General features: G+C 45.6%; 3 protein-coding genes across 3 annotated transcripts in view; 1 reads left to right on the top strand and 2 right to left on the bottom strand.

The window, feature by feature from the left end:
- Positions 1-767, bottom strand: part of stab1 (stabilin 1) — a gene marked incomplete at its 5' end in the record, with an annotated part of 34336 nt that extends 33569 nt beyond the window's left edge. Inside the window, 2 exons of the mRNA XM_084460718.1 lie at positions 171-310; positions 696-767. Of these exons, the coding sequence (XP_084316844.1) occupies positions 171-310; positions 696-767 (212 nt within the window). The remainder of the gene's footprint in view (positions 1-170; positions 311-695) is intronic.
- Positions 768-3034: 2267 nt separating this feature from the next.
- Positions 3035-18466, bottom strand: nisch (nischarin). Its single transcript, XM_084460717.1, has 21 exons — positions 18348-18466; positions 17629-17712; positions 17236-17418; positions 16487-16535; positions 15438-15601; positions 15221-15316; positions 15011-15106; positions 14268-14420; positions 13976-14044; positions 13276-13461; positions 12293-12421; positions 10714-10827; positions 9981-10110; positions 8888-9000; positions 8654-8730; positions 6626-7963; positions 6332-6518; positions 5684-5834; positions 5312-5440; positions 4606-4767; positions 3035-4462 (listed from the first exon to the last, which is right to left on the bottom strand). Exons 1-21 carry the CDS (start codon positions 18423-18425, stop codon positions 3816-3818), a joined length of 4335 nt encoding a protein of 1444 aa, XP_084316843.1. The 5' UTR covers positions 18426-18466; the 3' UTR covers positions 3035-3815.
- An 847-nt stretch (positions 18467-19313) lies between these two features.
- Positions 19314-20607, top strand: LOC311327496 (uncharacterized protein). Its single transcript, XM_084460554.1, has one exon. It carries the CDS (start codon positions 19710-19712, stop codon positions 20376-20378), a length of 669 nt encoding a protein of 222 aa, XP_084316680.1. The 5' UTR covers positions 19314-19709; the 3' UTR covers positions 20379-20607.

Raw genomic sequence — 20607 nt, 5'->3', positions numbered from 1 at the left:
CTGAGATGGGAATCTCACCAAATGCTGGTCACTTACTCCCAGGACCATGCCATTGAATATTATACAGTGACATCTCAGCCCACTACCCCCTAAACACCTCATCCAGGAACAGGCCGCAAAAGGAGCCTTAGCTAGAGTAGTGTGCCATTCAAGGCAGCAGGACAGTTCACCTGCAGTTGGCCGTCCCCATGTCCCTGGTGCTCTTCCTGAATCCACTGGGACACAGAGCTGTAGCCGAGGCGGCACAGGAGGTGCAGGGGGTGAAGCGAGAGATGGTGCGAGGTTCATTACAGAGGTTGTTCAGGGCCGGCTGCAGAGGGCAAGTGAGACAGAATGTCAGCCAGTGATCAAGCCAGTGAGATGGTGTCACACAGCCTGTCATCTTCAGGGCCAGTCAATATTAGTCAACCGGGACCTGCATTAATACAGAGTCATGGTGGGCAGCCCAGCTACTAGTCAAGTAATGCACAAAACAATTTGATACATTCAAAGAGGTTAGATAAAAACATGCGGATTCAGATTTAGCAATCATCAATTCAGATTGATCATCGTGCTTGTTTTCTCTCACTGTCTCAAGATAGATTGTTTTCCTTACATAACATTAGGCTGATAACACACAACACAACACATTTGACCAAATACATGTTAGATCCAGAGAGTTAAACAGAACAGAACAGAATCTCCAGACGCCTTACCTCTTGTAAACTATATGACACCATTAGTCCTAGAATGAGGAGGCACAGCATGATTGTTTCCACACAGTGCATGGTGTGAGGCTGCCTCCAATGTTCTCTCACATTTAAAAAAAAGAAGAAAAAAAAAAGAAGAAAAAAAAGACAAAAAAGCCAGAAGGACCTCCCCCCGGAGCCGTTATCTCCTATCCCCTGAGATGTCAGAGAGCAGAAACTCCCCAAATACCTTCGTCAATTTGGCATTCTGTTGCCCAATCTGACTTTATGGCACGCAAGAAAGTTGCATAGCTTTCAAGGTCGGAGTGTGGTGAACGCAGTGATGGAATCCATCAGACGCCACACACACACGCAGCAAGTGTGTCAAGTGGAGAGAGAAAGAGTGTGAGAAAAAGATTCTTGCCGGGCAGGAAAGTCCACGGATTTCCTCTCCTGAATCGCCTTCATGATTGAACGGATATCCTTGGCTGTCAGCTGACTAGACTGACTCGCATTCAGCATAATCTCTAAGAAAAAAAAAAGTGCTGGTACTTAAAAGTGCAGATAGTACCCGTCTAGCTGAATAAAAACCATCCCGAGACACTGTGCTTCAAATAATGGTCAAGCAGCCCTCTGTATGGACTTGTATGTCCATCTCTCTGGGAATCCAGGGGTCAAAAGAGGGGAATTACAAATCCTATGAAACAAAAATAAAAAAAAGATTTCCCAGAGCATTTGAACTAATAACACCTTGCTGTCCCCCAGTCAGACAACGCTAGCCTCATCAGTTCCGGACCCATTTCCTCTCATTGTACTCTCTTGATTTAGTCAATGATGGAGTGATAAGGGAAAGTTAGTCCATGTGACCCAACTCCCCAAATGTTCTTACAAATGGAACTTCAAATACTTCAAATACGAGTTAGGGTTAGGGTATGCCCTGTCATACTTTGTCAGGACTTTAGAAAAAAAACTTGGGACAGATAAAAACCAACCTTCTCTAGACACATTTCAAGGCCAGATATCTACATTTTAAACAGACACAAAAACACACACGGTATTTACAGGGCCAGGGACCAACCAAGAAATAAGATACATGTACTGAAGGTCCAATGAAGACATTGCCAGTTGGACACTACTGAATTGTTCAGCATAAAAGTGAAACAGAAACATCCTCTGGCCTCTTCTCTGAAGACCCTGGTGTGGACATGGACGCCCCGTAGCAGACAAGCAGCGTCCAGTAGTGCCGAGCTGACAAACTTTAAACTCAGCAATGAGGAACACAAGTGAAGTGCATAGCCGAGAGCTCCACACGCCTCCAGGACAGCATGCTGCTGATGTAGGCGACAGCAGAGAGATAGATGTGGGCCGGCGGACCCTGGCGGGAGCCAGCTAGCCCTGCTGGTGCTGGAAAGACCAGCACTTTGGGACTTGAGCATCACGCACTTTTGAAATTATAGATATATGACTAGATAAACAGTATAGCACATATGGTATCATACTGTACCATATCTCCCATCTCCATCACTGCCCTTACAGAAACAATCTCTGGCTGTTTACCTACAGTATCTTATACCTTCCTTCACAATCTCCAGGGAAAGAATCAATGTCACATTTGCTTTCTTCCTGCTACAGGGGAAGGAAAGAGCACTGGAGAGAGGAGATAGTTGAATTCCAGTTCTCTACCCTCCTCGGCTGAATGCACAACTTGTTCCCTCCCTCCCTCCCTCCCTCCCCTTCACTGTAAACAGAGCCAGAGGGAGTTCCGCCATCATTTACACGCCAATCTGTTCCTTTTTCAATTCATGGAGGCTAAGGTTTGGATACTATAAATGTTCCCAGGGAGCTGGGTTGAAGTCTACTTGTGATCATTTTATCTTATTCATTTGTTTACCCTTTCTAAACGCTACAATCTCTGAAACACACCACTTAAAAACCCCACTGAAGTACATTTGGACCCCATGTGCGAATAAGTGAACAATTCAGGACAAGAAGAGATAATGTGAATCCAGCATATGAGTACTGAAGGTCAGGTAATAGCAGTCTGTGATAGTGGGTCAGATGCTCCTGAGCAAAGCAGGGCAGAGGTTCACTAGCAGCACAGTCTGGCCAACATAACAGGAAGAGAGAAGGTCAGCTCCGACAATACATCGCTCTGAGCCCGTTTGTCGCTTCCTGTTTTAACTACCCATCAAAAACACATTCCAAGGTTTTTTAAGTAATACAGAATTTCAGAAAAGTTTCCACAATATTTGAACGCATTTGTTCGAACACATTTATTAATGTATTGTTATAGTAATATAAAACAGAAGCAGCAAAATATTCTGTGCAAGGATATATTACATTACCCTTCAGGACCTGACAGGAAACCACGGTGTTTCGTAACAATGACACTTCCTCTCATCCCTCGAAGAAACAGGATAAAATAATGCTGACTGTCTACCAAGCAAGAAGACAAAGGACAATTAACTTCTGCTGACCAAAACTTTTTTTCTTACGTGAACCAATGTTCTTGCCCATATAAAGTGCATGTTCAATTCCTGTAATATAAATGAATACGCAAAGTGATGAGGCATTGACCTGAACAGTATGAGCTGTATCATTATGTAAACGACTTAAGAGTGGTTGCTTTCCCATTGGTTGAAACTTAAAAAACAGACTTGTACAGATGAACTGAAAACAAGCGTGCAAAAGGTATGAAATTAAAAATACAATAATACTTTTAAAAACACGCGGAATAACCTTGATCGATAAAAAAACAATGGTTTGAGATACAACCATCCTTTTGTCCAGAATAATACAATTCAATTCAAATTATAGTATTAATACCATAATACTGTGTCGTAGAAATTCAACATCATTGTCATAAACAGAAGACATGCTCATTCACATGAAGCAGACTGTGTAAAGCAGCATCGTTTTGATAGGTAGCCAAGGAGACAAAACTATGGAAGAAGAAGCCATAGATAAATAAATATCAAACTCGTGTGGACTATTCTTTGTACAAATTCCCAGGATGCACTGTATAGAAATAATAAGAAATATATATCAAATGATCGGTGTCTGTGAGGAGAGGACTCTTTGGGGGAACATTCTGGATCTTCCTGTCCCTAATGTGCTTTCGGGTCCCTTGTTCGGCTGACTGACCAATCAACCGGTCAGTTCCACGGGGAGCTCCCTGCTACAGAGCGCTTCCCACTGGCGTGCCAGGAGACAGATGAGCCTCTCTCTGCTGTCCGCCCCGGGAACGTAGATACACCACTGGACCTCGCTCTCCGCCCCGCCCACTGCCCCGCCCCCTGGCCCCTCCCCGCCGAAGTGGTCCATGGTCAGGTGACAGAGCAGGTCGGGCCCGGGCACGTCGTCGAACACCAGCGTCAGAGCCTGCGGGTACGTCTGGTAGCCCATCAGGACCCGGTCCAGGTCACGGATCCGCCGGGCGTCGGTCAGCTGGTACTTGTCCCTGGACGGTGGTTCCTTGGCGAAGTCTGGCAGCGGGTAGCTGATGTAGTCCTCATCCAGCAGGAAGACGTCGGTGCTGGTGAGGATGAGGGTTTTGGGCTGGAGGAGAGGCGGGTGATTCTGGCGCGGGCCCGGGGCGAGGGGGGAGGCGGGGCCGGTTCTGCCGGTCTGGACCTGGAACACCAGCACGTAGAGCATGATGTTGGAGGAGCACAGCGTGCCAGCCGGACTCTTCCTCTCGGCCACGATGAAGGTGAGGTCGCCTATCTCCTCCTCGCTGGGATAAACAAACTTCACCCTGCTGGAGTGGACCAGCTCGTAGTTCTCCATCTTACCTGCAGGTGGCGAGAAATGACAAATCCATGAAAATGACTTCACCCAAAGAAAAAAAAGAAAAAAAACAACATATACCGGTACATATATTTTTCAGCCTTTATTTAACCTGGCAGGTCAATTAAGAATACAATTTTAGAGGTACCAGTAGTTTTGTTCCCAAACTGTGTGTAGAAGTCTTGATCTGAGGGTTCGGGGGAGGGCTCTTTCTCTAGCAGAGACAGGACGGTCATTAGCTGCTGGAGGAAGCGATGGGTGCCGTAGCTGTCTCTGGTCAGACAGCACAGGATGTGGTCTGCTGACGGGCCTGCAAAGTCCAGACCACGATTTGAAGAAAAGAAAAAGAAAAGAGTGGAGAAGAGCACAAGCAAAAAGTATTTAGGAAATCTATAGAAGGAGCGAGCCCATAGGAGCCTGGGGTTCAGTCCCCACCTATCCCTAATTCAATCCCCCGCTGTCTAAATAAACAGGAAAATACTGTCGGTAGTAGGGCTGCTCGATTAATCGGATTTTAATCTAGATTAAGATTTGGGCCGTCAACGATCATTAAAACAAAATAATCGCCATAAAACGATTTAGCACTATTTTTCACTATTCGTCTCCCATGGGAGACATGTATCTAATCCAAAGAACATTGTTAAAAAGAAAAGCCACTGTCAACCTTTAATAAATTAATTGTTATCAAAGTCAATGTATAATTTGATTTGTTAAGAAAATGTCAAAACTTTTGATTAAAAAAAAAAAATCAATGAATAATCGTGTTAAATAATCGTGATCTCAATATCAATCAAAATAATCGTGATTATGATTTTTGCCATAATCGAGCAGCCCTAGTCGGTAGTTCTCCTCACCCACGACCCGGAAGTATTGGTCGAACAGCCCGACGTTGACACTCTGCAGGTGGTTCAGTTTCATGGCCAGGCAGTAGGACATGATGAGGTCTGGGTCTCTGGGCTCGCAAAGGCTCCAGTCCCACACCGCTGGAGGGAAAACTGAACACATTTACAACTCTTTAATTCGGACACATCGTAGAGTGAGAGACGGAAAGAATTCGGAGTGAGATACAGAGGGTGGGCTCGATCGTAAATGTCTGGGGGCATTTATAAATCGTAAAGTTGGCAGCCTTGTGGTCATCACCAGACTGGCTCTCATTTGATTTGGGAAGGCAGGACTGTATGATTCATCTCCAGAAAACATCAACCAATGAGAGCAGAGTTTCTTACATGGTTGAGCCGAGAGAGCGGCCGCAGAGTCGTCGAGGAGGAAGTAGAGAGCTTTTGTTGACAGCATGATACAGGAAGCCACTTCGGCGTCTGGGGTTTTATAGAACACGACAGACGACCACAGGATGTGTTTCAGCTCCTCATTCTCAACCTGCAGATCAAACAGTCTGTTACAGTCTGGAAAACAACTGTGGTCTCACTGAGCCTTCCTGCTCAGACAACCAGGAAGTCAGTTTTACAGATATATTATGGTGCGTTCGTTTATAACTGGGAGGTGCGACTTGCTACTAGGAATTATTAAATAAAACGCCGCATGAACTCGCACTTCCTCGTCGCAAATTCGGATATGTTTCTCAGCCCCCAGTTGCTCCAATGCACTAGATATAACTAGGTAACTGTGATATAATGGTATATAGATATAACTAGGTAACTGTGATATAATGGTATATAGCTCGAATGCACACAGGTCGGAGGTAGGTATTTTGCCACTTGCGACTTGCCACCTCCGACCACAAACGAATGCACCATTACAGTCATACCAGTCAGATACAGATGTCCAGTGGTTTCCACTCCACAGCAGTGCTTGATGATTTGTTTGAAAGTTAAACAATATGTTGCGCGTGTGTGTGTGTGTGTGTGGATTAGTACCTCTGCTATGTTGTTGTGAAAGAACTCTAGTAGCTCCTGGCCCCTGAGTCCAGAGAGGAGGTGTAGGGCTGGGGACAACGTCAGGTGGGAGGGACACTGGTTCTCCTCCGACAGCTTCTGGACCAAAGGGTCGTTGGGATAGACCAGGGAGAGGGTCAGATGGGGCTTCTGGACACCCTGGGGGACACTGATAGACAGACAGGCACATACAAAAAGAGTTGAACTGAAACCGTTATAACAGGTTAGCGTTAAGAGACCTTAGAACGGCCTTTTTTCCCCACAATTCCTCACTACCTGTTCAGGGACGCCCTCTGAGGGGTGGAGGTAAGGTATCGGCTGCCGGGACGCTGGCAGTGTTTGGTCTGCAGGAAGGCCACGGTCTTGACATCCCTCAGGGCGGAGCGAAGCTGGACGAGCTGCCTCTGGAACAGGAACTTGTGCTGGGCGAGCGGGAATATGGCGGTGAACGCCTCGGGGCCCGCTAGGAGCTCCAGCGCGTGGCCGTCCCTGAAGTGGTGCCCTGGCCGGGAGCAGCCGGCGGAGCAGCCCTGCTGGGGGGTGAGTCTGGGGTTGAGCAGGACCGAGGCCAGCGGCACGCGGGTCAGCCTGCTGCAGGAGGACCGATGGGCCCCCGGGGCCCCCGGAGCCCCCTCCGGACCGCCCTCCCCGGCTGCGAGGGCCGCGAAGTCCACCTTCAGCACACAGAGGTGACGCTGGGTCAGGAAGAGGACGCAGGGGACGCTGCTGAGGTCCTTCCCCGCCTGGGCTGGAGCGAGGTGGGAGAGGATGTCCGAGAGTAAGGGGTTCTCGGGTCCCCGGTCCCGGAGAGGGGGGTCGGGGCCGGTCTGCTGCCCGCTGGGGGCCAACGTCTCTGGGGCCAACAGATGGGCGGCGTAGCCCCCGTGTACGCAGTCGCTCTCCTCGAACTCCCAGGAGTTCAGCAGCCGACGCAGGAACCGCTGCGGGGTCGCGGGCGGGTCCGACGAGAGCCGCGAGAACGCGCGGATGTCGGCGTGCGTCTCCTTCAAACTTTGGGAGTCGGAGAAGAGGTGCCACCGCGTGTCGCTGGTCTTCACCCTCAGGGTGAGACAGGCGTCCGGTATGTCGAACTGCGCCGCCTCGACGTCTGAATACGGGACCAGGAAGTCCGTCTTCAGACCGTCGGCGAGGCCCTGCGTTAGCTCGTCAGCCGTGGCCTGCAGCAGCACCAGCAGCCTGTCCGTCAGAACCACGCAGGCCGAACACTGCTCCACGGCCGCGCCCACCCTGACGCAGTGGCACCACGTCACCCGGGTGACGCGGACCGCCTCGGCGACGCCGTCTCGTGTCTCTTCCCCCGGCGGAGGCCCGGAGGCGTCCTCCGTTTCGTCCAGCCCCATCTCAAAGTAGCCGTCCCCGGAGCTGGGGGGGCCGCCGCCGCCCGGCTCGGTCGCCTCGGCGGCAGGGAGGGCTTCTCTCCGCTCGGACCCCCCCTGCTCCCTCTCCCTCTCCCGCAGCGCGGCGCCGATGCGGGCGGACAGCTGGGCGACGTAGTCCTGGTTGTGGTGGGTGTAGGACTGCAGGCGGAGGGAGAGGACTGGTGTGATGTTACAGGTGGCGGACAGGTCTCTGTCCTCTGCACAGCAGCAGCAGCTGTGGAGGGGGGGGGGGGAGGGGGAGGGAGGGGAAGGGGGGGGGGGGGAGTGGTTGGGCAACACACTACTAGTCAGATCCATGTAAAAGACCATGGCTGCGTGCCAAAACAGGATGTAGTATGTCCCAATACATAGTATGCCACGTGCAGTATGGCAAAAATACCAGGATGTCCTACTACATCCGGTCGTTTTTTGCAGTATGCAAGCCAGCAGGCTTTTCTGGCTATTCTGACCCACAATCCTGTGCGCAGCGGAAATTTGCGTCACATGTGCGAGTCGTGACAGCTGTAGACGAATGTTGCATTATGGACAGCGACGGATGTGGGCACATTTCAAGGCGCAATGTTATGACAAGGTAGTATGTCCCAATTGGATGCCTACTGCTTGCAAAGTACATACTTTCTAAGGGCAGCTGTAGTAGGTACTGGTAGTAAGAAGTAGAAGTATGCTATTCGGAACGCAGCCCATGACAGAATGAATATCAGAACAAGAGCCAAACCGGAGGGGAACTAGCGCCCCCTGCAGGCGAGTCTGTAAACTGGACTCCATTTTGTTTCATTGCCACGAAATGTGAATAGCAGAATGGGAAAGTTGAGAAATTCTAGAAGGTATGCGCCTCTGCTTATAAAAAGGTAGGGAATGTTGTTTATAGCAAAAGCGGTGTTGTTTATATAAAGCAGCAACCAACCTGCTGCTCCCAAACTTGTTCTGCTGGTTGCTGGGAATTTCACACGACACGCAGGGCTCAGACTGCTGGCTCTGAACCTGAAAGAGTACAGAAGCTGTTGGGCCGGCCGACGTCATCCAACATCAAAAATGAAATAAAATTCCTGTCATGCTGGTCACAAAACATATCTTATCACTGTGACTGCACTGTAAAATACTCACAAAATGTAACTTAGTACAGATAAGACTTTATTACCTGCATGTTTTCCTCACAAGACAAATTGGGTACATTATAGCATAGCTGGGAAGCATAATCCACAGGAGTAAATTTATTTTGGGTAACAAAGGCTTCTTCTTTACATTCTAGTTCTGAAACAAAAAGGGGGAACATTGTGATCTGAAAAGTGTAATTTATGATACAACCACATTTAATAAGAGTACGATGGAATTGAGATTCATTTCATAAGAGTCCTATAGAATTGAGATTCATTTCATAACAGTGCTATGGAATTGAGATTGATTGTGAGACTGAGCTTCTGATTGGGCGTTATTATATCACAGTGGCGGTGCATTAGTGGGAGCAGTGTTAGAAACTCAACACAATACCAGCTAAAGCTGACTGGTTAGTGCACACAAAGCGGCACTGTCCTAAAATGTAGGCTAGATGTTTTTTCCGTCCTGTCGTCATTCCATTCCGCACACTTGGATGAGTGGGCCTGACAGTCGGGCACGGGGGAGAGAGGCAGACAGAAAGCCCAACGGGGGCGAGCGAGTGAGTGAGTGAGTGAGTGAGTGAGTGAGTGAGTGAGCGAGTGAGCGAGTGAGCGACAGCGTTTACATGGACTGCAATAATCCGATTATTGGATAAGACAATATTTCATATACTAGGAATTTGCTTTGGTCAATTGTCTCCATCAGTGTTATGCACGATTGACCAAAGCAAATTCGTAGTATGTGTAAATTACCTGGCCAATAAGCGGATTCTGATTTCGATTAAGGTGTTAGTTGCTTCCGTTCGTATTCCTGTCCGCATGTTAAAGAGCATAGTCACGACGCACACCCTTCACTTCAATAATACAACCAAGATCAGAATACACCGGTCTTAATTTGATTATTGCTTACACCGACGATGACCTTATTCTTGGTAAGGTAATCAGAAAATGCTGTTTACCCGGAAGTATTGTAAACAGCATTTGAGTATTGTCTCAATCGGGTTGAGGTGGGAACATGCTGTCCATGTAAACGTAGTCAGTGGGTGAGTATTCATGCAGCAGCGCGGGCAAAAGCAGCGGAGATGTGCCCCGGCAACCCCCCCCCCCCTCCCAGCAGCCTGATACATACATGATTACCTTGGCTGGAGCTGGCTGTGTGGGCGAGCGAGGGAGAGGAGGGCGCGGCGGAGAGAGAGCAGGAGGAGGAGGAGGAGGAGGAGGAAGACGGGTGGGACACGCCAGCCGAAGGCTTGGGCTCCTCACTGGTCTGACGAGAGAGATCACCAAGGTGCTGCTTTAAAGCACGGTACTCTGGAGCACACTGCTGCGCGCCCCACAAAGCCACAGGTACCCACTTCCTGTTAGATTTTGACAGCATCTGGTACAGCTGTGCAGTATTAACGCATGTGTCATAGTGTCATCTTGACACATATGGCTAAAGCCTTCTAGGATCTCTAGTCTCAGACATAATGAACAAAAAAACCCTCTGCAAATAGCCACAAGGTGGTACTAGAAATCAGACGGTTAAAAGGACAACAAATGGCTCGGTGCCACATCAAAATACCTGGTTCCCCGTGCCTATACAGGGCTCGACAAGCAAGGAATGGCCTTACAACTGATAGTTAATATGGTTTACTATTTAAAGAATGTTTAGCCCAAACCAGCCTTGTTTTAGGATTGTTTTGCATCAGGGAATGACCCAGCACCTATGTTGTTAGTGAGGTCACTAATCATCAAGATAGAGTACAGTTGTGTTTTGATTTCATACTAATCTGTTAAGCAACAGAACAGCAGTTTGTTAGGTTGAAGAGGTTGTCAGATTCAAGCAAATCAAAAGTGACATTTAAACATGTGTTTAAGAGCACGTTACCTTCTTTTCATTGTTTGCCATTCTGTCCTTGGCCTCCTTGGCTTTCTGAATGGCTTTCAGTACCTCCACAGTGTCCAGCTCTTTCTCTGTTGTTGCAATGCAGTCCAAGCATACCTACGTGCACAGGGAGAACAACATCGTCCATCACATGCCTACCGACTGAGGCTTTTTTATATTCCTACACAGATGTTCCAGTGTCATCTTAGGACCCTTTCACACCTACGTTGTCTAGTCCGGACTTTCAGACTTTCCAGTTTGATCCGAACCGAATTGACAGGTGTGAAACCTCCCGGACCACGGTGGGCGGGTCAAAGACTCGGCCTTTGGTCCGAACTCAAGAGGCGGTCTCGGCTCGAACCGAGGTTCGCTGCTGCCTCATGTGAAATCGAAGGTTCGCACTTTCGGATCAAACAGCGTGCATCCACAAACCAATCGGTGTCAAGTATAGGGAGACGCACCCCCATGCAAGCGATGACGATATAATGTAGGTCTGCCAACAAAAATCCTTTGGTCCGCTGGTGTGAAAGTAAAAGTTATGGAACTAATCAATAAAAATATAACAAATGTGAAAGCGCCAAACGGGATCTGGTTTCCATAACTAGACTCACAACTCAGTCTCTAAATGTTGCAAGACTATTCCATAACTAACATTTATCATACAAATTCAAACCGGTTTCCATTCATTTTAACATATTTTAACAGTTAGTGCTGCAAATCTTTTTTCCTTACTTTTATTTGATCTTGAATAGCCTACATTTGTACTTCCTACTATTCTGTTTTAGCTGCAAGATGCATCACTACTGTAAGCCTGCCCTGGACCTGTAGCTACTTGCATTTATTAAAGTTCAAGTTTGTTTCCATTTCTTACCAGACACTTGAATACATGCCCTCTCAGCTGTGTGGCTCGTTTTTTCCTCTCGTCTCCCTATGACACTGTTCTCCATGTTTAGAATAGCTCTTGACATTATATTCCTTCAGAACGGCGACTTTGTTCTTGCATATCAGGCAGGTAGCATTTCCATTGAACTCTACAAAAAATACTGCAATATCCATCTTTCTTGAAACTGTCTGTGTTTCTAACGTTAGTTAACCATGAAAACAGCCTCTCGGTGGCTAGCTGTATTCCGTTCATAGTTCATAGTCGCGTGCGGATTGATTGCACCTGTGACTGCATCGTTCACCTTGCGCGCTGCGCACAATAACAGAATTTCGCCCCACGAGCGACTTGAATTTCGCATTGTAGGCCTGCCTGCCGGCACCGTTTACAAGAAGTTAAACTTTAAGTTTAATTTTGCGGGCCGGATTACATTATATTTCTGACATCATGTCGCGGGCCGGATGGAGGGGTGTGCCGGGCCGCAAATGGGCCCACGGGCCGTGAGTGTGAGACCCCTGGTCTAGACCTTGAGGTGTTAAAGTGCCCTTAAAGAGTTCTGGTTTAACCAGGTCCTAAGGACCCCCAGCCATAACCAGCCTGCCTGGAACGACTTATCAACAAGCCTTTCCTCGGCTGAATCAGTTGTTCTGGTGCTGGACTGCAGGGTAACCAAGCCCAGACCCACAGTGGGTTGTACTGTACCTCTGAGGCCCGGTCCCAGAACTGGGCCAGAACCTTGGTCCTGTAGTCTGGGATGATACACATGGGGTTGTTGTTCAGGCTGAGCTTCTCCAAACATGGGAGGGTTGCAATGTTCTTGATCTCCCCCAGCTTAGAGAAAAGGAGGGGGGAATTTTAATTAATTTTTTAGTAAACAACAGATGACCATGTGACTGGATATGCAGGTGTGTATACAAGGAAGGATTTGATGATGATAATGGATGCATTGTTATCAAATCCTTCCCTCGTCATGTCCAATATATATCTGCGTATCTATTCGCATGCTTTATCCTGGTAGATAGAAGCCTTTACTTCGACAGGGAAGCACATACTGAGACCAGGGGTGCGTTCAAATTCAGCGAACATAGCGAACGTTTGCGAACGTTAGCGAACTATTTTCCGTTAGCTTTGTGTTCGCTGCAAACGTCTGCTAACAGAAGCTAACAGTCTGGAGAGGTAGTTCGCCAGTAACGGAACGAGGATCACAACGGACCCAGGCTTGTAGCCTAACGGTATTTTGGAACATTGTTGCGTTTGTGCGAACTATTTGGAACGTTCATTAAAAGCCGTTCAAATGTGACCGTTTGGGGAAAACATGTTTGCGACAAACGTTCGCCTCTGTTAGCTGAATTTGAACGCAGCCCAGGTGTATTTTACAGATGTGCCCTGCTCACAATCAATGAATACAGTAATACAGTAGCAGAGTACGAAAAATACAAAAGTAGTGGCAAAGTACAGGGGTAAAATAATTATTAAAGTACAGTAAGGAAATGACTAGCATCAATGGCATTTACAAACTAAAGTCCCATAGGTATCATAAGGTATCAGTTAATAATTCTTTAAGTGTTTGTAGGGGAATAAGGGATGAGAGTTTGTTTGGTTTCTGAAAGGACTTCTTGAGTTTAGGGCCCGCAATACGAAAAGCAGCGTTTCCCCAATAACAACCACAAGAACAACAATGTTACCTGTCCTAATTTGTTGCTACTCAGATCCAGGTTCACAAGGGAGTAGAGTTTAGTGAGTCCTACAATACTCTCTAGTTGATTTCCTGCCAGGTTCAAGGTCTTGATGTTCCCCAGTTTGGTGTGTACCCCCTCCAGTACGGTGAGGTTATTGTAGGAGAGGTCCAGGTGAATCAGGTTGTACAGGTGCTGAAACCAAAGTCATCAGCACAATAGGTGATTACATCGCTCATGTTTTTTTTTGTTCATGCCTTTTAGTGAAATTTTAGGTTTACATGTGTTACAGTGCATCCGGAAAGTATTCATGTCTCTTCACATTTTCTTGTTACATTTTTATTCCAAAATGGATTGAATTCATTTTTACCCAAACTTCTACACACAATGACCCAGAATGGCCAAATGAAAAAGGTTTTTGAAATTTTGCAAATGTATAAAATAAACACTCATAGCATAGGGAGTGAATAGTTATGTACATGTAATTTCTTTTTTAAATACAGTTGCAAAAAATTACAAAAAAACTGTTTTCACTTTGTCATTATGGGGTATTGTGTGTAGAATATGAGGGGAAAATAATTTAATAAATTTTGAAATAAGGCTGGAACATAACAAAATGTGGAAAAAGTGAAGGGACTTGAATACTTTCCAGATGCAAAGTACATGCATGAGAGAATGATCCCAAATGATAAAATAAGAATAAACCTACTTGAAGGTTCTCCACTAGAGAGAGATTGTTGTTGCTGAGGTCCAAGAACTCAACTTTTGGTATCAATTTCTAAGGAAAAAAACTGTGTTTCAGTGACAGTGAGATCATCTCAACACCTTACCTTCCATTAAGTACAATTACTTATTCCATACATTCCATTAATCGTCTGTAGCTAGACAACAAATAGATAACAGTCACAACAAATGGATAACAGTGCTATGACTATTTTAATAATATCAACGTAGTAAACATAAGCAAGTGTTTGGGCCAAACGGGATGACGTGTTTCTCACCACTGAATCATCGATAGAGCCGATGTGATTGTGGCTCATGTCCAGAGTGGTGAGGGTCTTCCAGGCAGGGATGATGGCCGTAACTGGGCAGTCTGTCTCCACTCCCTCCGCTTCCCACTGAAGGAACTCCAACGCCTCTGGAACCAGGATGTCCTGAAGAGACACACAACATAGTGAGAGCTGTTACCACACACACACACACGTAGGACAAAAAAGGAAAAATACCTGGGAACCTTCGGATGTAGCAATGATAACGGTAGTTTTCTGTCTGACACTACAGTAGGCTAAGGCCATTCGAGAAAGAGTAATTACTTATAATTGGGGTGGGAATCGGTAGTGATCTCACAATTCGATTACATTTCGATTCTTGGGGTCACGATTCAATTTCAAATCGATTATTGACGATTCGATTATGATAAAATTATCAATCACATTTCTACCATTTGACTGCAGTAATCCATTAAATACAGTAACCCATTAAATACAGTCACCCATTAAATACAGGGGCTCCCGTAATGGTAGGGGAAACATTGAAATACACCCCAAGCACAAAATTATTGTAAAAACAGTAAAATCTAAAAATAAATATATGGCGGGCGGAATTCGGAATTGACTGATAATTGTCGAGAATAGAATCCCGATTCTTATATGAATCGATTTTTTTGACCACCTCCAGTATACAGTATATGTATACAGCAGCATAGGACCTCAGATGAACTACGACTAACAAAGGCAGTAGGTACCATCATTGTTTCTGCTGAGCGGTGGATGCTCATTGTAGCCAAGGTCGACTTCAAAAAAGGCAGCCCATTAATCTGCTTGGAACTGCAGTCACTTATCTGGAAAGAGAAGTTCACAGTTCAAGGAAGAAAATAGAGAAGTACAAGTATACTTTTTGTGATTCATTCAGTCGAGACTCGGCTTCCTGATCTGTATGTGTCTTCCTACAGTACCTCGATCTGTACTAGGGCTTTGAAGATAGAGAGGTCAAATATAAGGCTGTGTTCTTGGATATTACTGGTCCCCAACTCTCCTCTTGTTCCCGTTATCTGAATAGACAGAAAACAACACGACAAACTGCCAGCTTTTACAGAACGCCAAAACGACAGAGCTAGAAAGACTCGAGGACAAAAATGTCAATGAACCTCAGTGGAGTTAGACGGTACTCACCTTGAGGTATTTCAGCCGGCAGGTGAAGTCCAGAATGTGTCCCAGGTCCTCTTTGGCGTCTCCATTGGAGCAGGTGGGCTTGGCCAGCTTCAGCTGCTGTGTGATGGCGTAGAGCTGCAGGGGCCGCAGCGTGTACACCTCCCCAGCCACCAGCAGCTGCTCTCCTGAGGTACAACGTTAGCATCCATTAGCATCCACAGGGCTGTCCATCATCAAAGCACAGCCACTATGACATTGCCTTGGTGATTATACAACTATAACATTATCACCATAATATCCATCATCACCAACAACAGCCATTTGTTATTTTGTTTCTTGATTCTTGTTTATGTAATTAAGTTTATTCTGGTTTATGTAATATTGTTTCTTGATGTTGATTATCTATTTTCCATCCAGTTTAAAACTCTGGTACTAGCCTACAGGGCAATGAAAGGAACAGCCCCCTCCTACCTCCAGGCCATGGTCAAACCCTACACCCCCTCCCGACCACTACGCTCTGCTACCTCGGGGCCAATGTTTGCCCCTCCACTCCGAGGCCCCTGCGGTCGATCGACGCGGTCACGGCTCTTCTCTGTCCTGCCCCCGCAGTGGTGGAACGAACTGCCCACTGATGTCAGGCCAGCAGAGTCGCTGCCCATCTTTCACCACAGGCTCAAAACTCATCTCTTCAAGAAGATCTACCAGGATCCTCCCTCTTAAGCAACTATTGTATTTTAGATTGCTATTCTTGCACTTTGCCTTCACCACTAGATTATGCTTAGTCACTTGTTTTAGAAAGGAGATGTACTTGTGAGTTTGACAAGTAGTAGTACATTGGCTTTTCCTTCGTTAAATGCAATTATTGTAAGTCACTTTGGATAGAAGCGTCAGATGAGACTGTAATGTAATGATTAATGATACGTAATTACTCTGCGACTCTGCACGAGTGTTAACTACTCATTGTAATTTCGAATATAAATAAAGCATGAATGATGAATGAATGTCCCTTAAACAGAGTAGCATTTGTACCAGTATGTAAAGACACTATCTGTATCTTAACAGAGACAAACCTTTGTGAAACAGCTCCTCTGCCAGGGCAGCTGTGATTCCGTTGATTTCCTTTAATGGAGAAAAGAGCAGGTAAATAAAAGACTAGAGGCCACAAAGTTTGGTCAGAATTTATAATGCCTAAATATTCTATTACTAACTTGACCGAGGAGAGGAATGGTTCCTCTATTTATCTCATTAAGGCTAATAATGTTGTTATCTGCCATGCTAATGACACATCTGTCTGTCACGCTAAAAAGCCCATTAAAGTCCCGTGGCAGAAGAATACTAAGTGCCACATTCTTAGCATGTTTGATCACATACGGTTTGTAAGAATCCTTGTTTTTCTTACTGTACAGTATATGCAAATTAGAAGAAAAAAAACAATGACAGTTAAGACTTTCCTGCAAACCATTAATGGTGACAAGACAAGTTTTGGGCTAATGTTTAACCTCAATGACACATCTATGTTTAACCATTTAAGTAGAAGGAAAACAGTAACTTGGCACTTTAGAGAACAAAGGGCATGGTGTGTGCATGAGAGAGAGAGAGAGAGAGAGAGAGAGAGAGAGAGAGAGAGAGAGAGAGGGAGAGAGAGAGAGAGAGAGAGAGGGAGAGGGAGAGAGAAGGGGAGAGTGTGTGAGACAGAGAGAGAGACAAGGGGAGTGTGTGAGACAGAGAGAGAAAGAAAGAAAGAAAGAAAGAAAGAAAGAAAGAAAGAAAGAAAGAAAGAAAGAAAGAAAGAAAGAAAGAAAGAAAGACCTGAACTTACATATTGGTTGTAATGCAAAAAGCAGGACAGGACCTTGGGGGCAGCTATAGGGAATCTGACCAGCAGTGTTTGGAGGTAGACTTCAAGCTCCTTCTGTCTCTTCTCCACCAGGCTCTTTGAATTTTTACCAATAATCTTTTTAGGTGGTAGTAGATGTTTGTCTACTTTCTTATCAGCCGTCAGCTTGGATGAAAACACACACAAAAAGCATGATTGATGCTTGCAAGCCAAGTACAGTGCAGTAAATGTGTATAATGTGTCCAACCAACATTTTACTTTGGCTGTGCACAGATAACATTGCCATCTGACCATCCATACAATGAGGGCTAGGCCCCAATCCCAAATGAACCATCTCACTTCAACTACAGTAGGTATAGCTAGTTTATCATTCACCTTTTCATGTAAATCGTGGAAGTCACTGTAGCGATGCTTTACGGTCCATTTATGGTCTCCATCAATGATCTCGATGATGTACACCTACAAGAATATTATGGATTAGTTACCGAGAAGCGTGTACCACCATCAAGATGACACTGTGGATTAGCCTATCGCTAGCAAAATGTGTTTTGCATGTAATAATCACACTTACTGGTTCGCTATATTAATGGTGCATTCGTTTGTGGTCGGAGGTGGCAAGTCGCAAGTGGCAAAATACCTACCTCCGACCTGTGTGACTCGAGCTATATACCATTATATCACAGTTATCTAGTTATATCTATATACCATTATATCACAGTTACCTAGTTATATCTATATACCATTATATCACAGTTATCTAGTTATATCTAGTGCATTCGAGCAACTGGGGGCTGAGAAACATATCCGAATTTGCGACGAGGAAGTGCGAGTTCATGCGGTGTTTTATTTAATCATTCCTAGCAAGTCGCAATTTGCCACCTCCCAGTTAGAAACGAACGCACCCTAACTAGCTAGACGTTACCATGGCTTTTTACTATGAAGACTAGCGTTGACTTGCTAGCTGCTGAATCCACTGCGACTAACCTGGTAATAACTAGCAAAATGATAGTTACATGCAATACATTCGTGTCGATTCATTCAATTTAAGATTCTTTCTTTCCTGCCCAAGAGACGGTGGTTTCCCCATGACTTACAGTGTAATTTTCTACAAGCTCTGATCCAACGATGAAAACCTTTCTTTCAATGACATCCTCGAAAGTGACAGATTCCATGATGGTGAAATTCCCGAAAGCACAAACGGTAGCTACTCTACCGGGATATAAACTAGCTTTATCGATTAGGGTTTGAATCCGGTGTTTTCAGGGATGTGAAACGCAAGCTGACTCCTTTTTCTCCATTTTTGTTGTGACGGCTCGTTGTCTGCAGCTGACTGATTCAATTCTCAAAACTTTATTCAAAGCTTTGTGAGTTCCAGAGTTGGGGATCAGATCAGACATGTAACAATGTAGCATGTAATCAATCTATTTAATAAATATTAACATTTAAGTCACATGGTGATAACAATCAACACGTGCAACCTCCTAAATGTCATCCCATCTTTCCGTCAAGATTGACAGATCTGACAGTCATGAAAAATATAGCCTGCAGAATAATAATGTATTTATTCATTTTAATTTTTCAAAAAGCTAGGCACTCCATTGATAAAGTGGGTTAGTCTGTATTGTGCATCTGCATTTGTGGAAAAAAAAAATCCCTAGTCTTAAATCCTTTATTGGCCCTCATTGTCCTGAAGACCGAACGTCCTAATAACGTCCTAATAACGTCCTAACTAATTTTCACTGCAAGTAGGCCTACGCTCTACGTTCCGTGGAGGTACACAGCAAGCCAAGCAACAGTCAAAATATAATGGAATGGTCCATTTGTAACGGAACAACTTGTTCTTAGAGTAAATCATTTTCACAGCATTTTGATTATTCAGTGGGCATCAAGTTCAGAACTTGCTAAGCCTACTGTAAGCATTCAGCCGTTGCATTATGTCTAAATGTATCTACAGCTTCAAACCTGCAATATAAAACACCCCCAACTGTTTACTTAGAAGTGGAACGGTCCGACTCTATATTAATGCAGAGCACTGCACAGTAGGGGGAGTGATCCGTCAACTGTCATACTGGTCACACACATTTCAATAGATATAAGATAGAGAGAGACGGCAAACTATCAAACAGATAAAGCACAGCCTTATATTTCAAGATATTTGGCATAGTTGAGTTCATAAGGTTCTAGGACAAAGTAAAAATACAGGAGAAAAGGGTGAGACTGATAGCCTAGTGCTGCTGTTAGGCTAGTCAAGCTGCAAGGGGAGGCACACCACCAGGCTATGTACTATCTAAAGCCCGTGGTAAAGAAAAAAGCACAAAGGATAGTAAAAAGGTAGACTTTAGGGGTATTCGTGTGGTGAACCACGATATAGCCTACGAGACCCCACAAGAACATTCTTTGTTCCCTCGCCGTTGTCTGCAGCAGAGAAGATAATGTAAAGAGCTTCAAATAAAGCAATGCTTTTCGAAGAAGATTTGTGTGGAAAGGGCCTGATGTGCCAGTGGCCTGTCTACAATAATAGACCTGCCGCCTCAAAACACCAGCAGAAGGATGACTCAAGGAAGGACAGCAAACACAGTTGGTACAAGTGTGGAAGGAGGCAAGGGTATTGGGGGAAAAGACGACGGGTGAGCGGGCATCATCCCCTATTCAACCGAAACAACCGACCAAGACCTCGTCCGTCGGGCACGGCGACATCACTGCGTCCTGTCAACGTCAAAGGCAACAGGGCGGCAGGTATGAGAGCCCCCAAAAACACCAACCAATTTTTAATGCACGAAAAATACCAGATGATGCATATGCGCTCTGACTCCATTGGGACTGATAGTGGATCGGACTGTGAAATGGACTTCACGGACATGGACTCGTATCTTGGCGTGCTGGAGAACGCAAGGGGCGCACTTCTCGACAGTCCAGATCCGTCCTCACTTCGGCCAGCCCGGTTCTTCCCCCGACAAATGGCCAAACGCCAGCAATTTCCATTCTTCACTTTTGGGGAGCTCTACCAAGAGGAGAGTATGCAGTACTTTCCTTCTGAAGACGATGTGATTCAAAGTGAAGATTTTATGCAAAAAGACTTCATTGAATTTTGTGACACATTTAGTGGGACCGAACACACAGCCTAGGAGGTTGTCACTTTGACACTGTTCACAAGTGGAAAACGATGAGACTATCTCCAAGGTATTATTAAAGTAAACTTTGTATAGGCTATTTTCTGATGCCGTTATGGAAATAGTACGTGCCGTGGACAGTGTTGTGCTACAAAGAATGGCATGGTAGGAGTGAGACCTATCAGCCAATCACCTTCAAGATCGCTGGATAATAGGACTACACACCCCATTACTAGATACTGTC

Source organism: Borostomias antarcticus (assembly GCF_949987555.1).
Source record: "Borostomias antarcticus genome assembly, chromosome: 33".
NCBI classification, from domain to species: domain Eukaryota; kingdom Metazoa; phylum Chordata; class Actinopteri; order Stomiiformes; family Stomiidae; genus Borostomias; species Borostomias antarcticus.
Note: the sequence above shows the minus strand (reverse complement) of the source record. Positions and strands in the feature narration are given on the sequence as shown.

What these genes read in the sequence shown, in the direction of transcription:
- nisch (XM_084460717.1), bottom strand. Translation starts at nt 18,425, where the DNA reads ATGGAATCTGTCACTTTCGAGGATGTCATTGAAAGAAAGGTTTTCATC. An exon ending in GCCGGCTGAAATACCTCAAG is followed by an intron (nt 15,317 to 15,437) that starts GTGAGTACCGTC and finishes CTGTCTATTCAG; the next exon opens with ATAACGGGAACAAGAGGAGA. An exon ending in CTCTAGTGGAGAACCTTCAA is followed by an intron (nt 13,462 to 13,975) that starts GTAGGTTTATTC and finishes CTTTGGTTTCAG; the next exon opens with CACCTGTACAACCTGATTCA.
- LOC311327496 (XM_084460554.1), top strand. Translation starts at nt 19,710, where the DNA reads ATGCTTTTCGAAGAAGATTTGTGTGGAAAGGGCCTGATGTGCCAGTGG.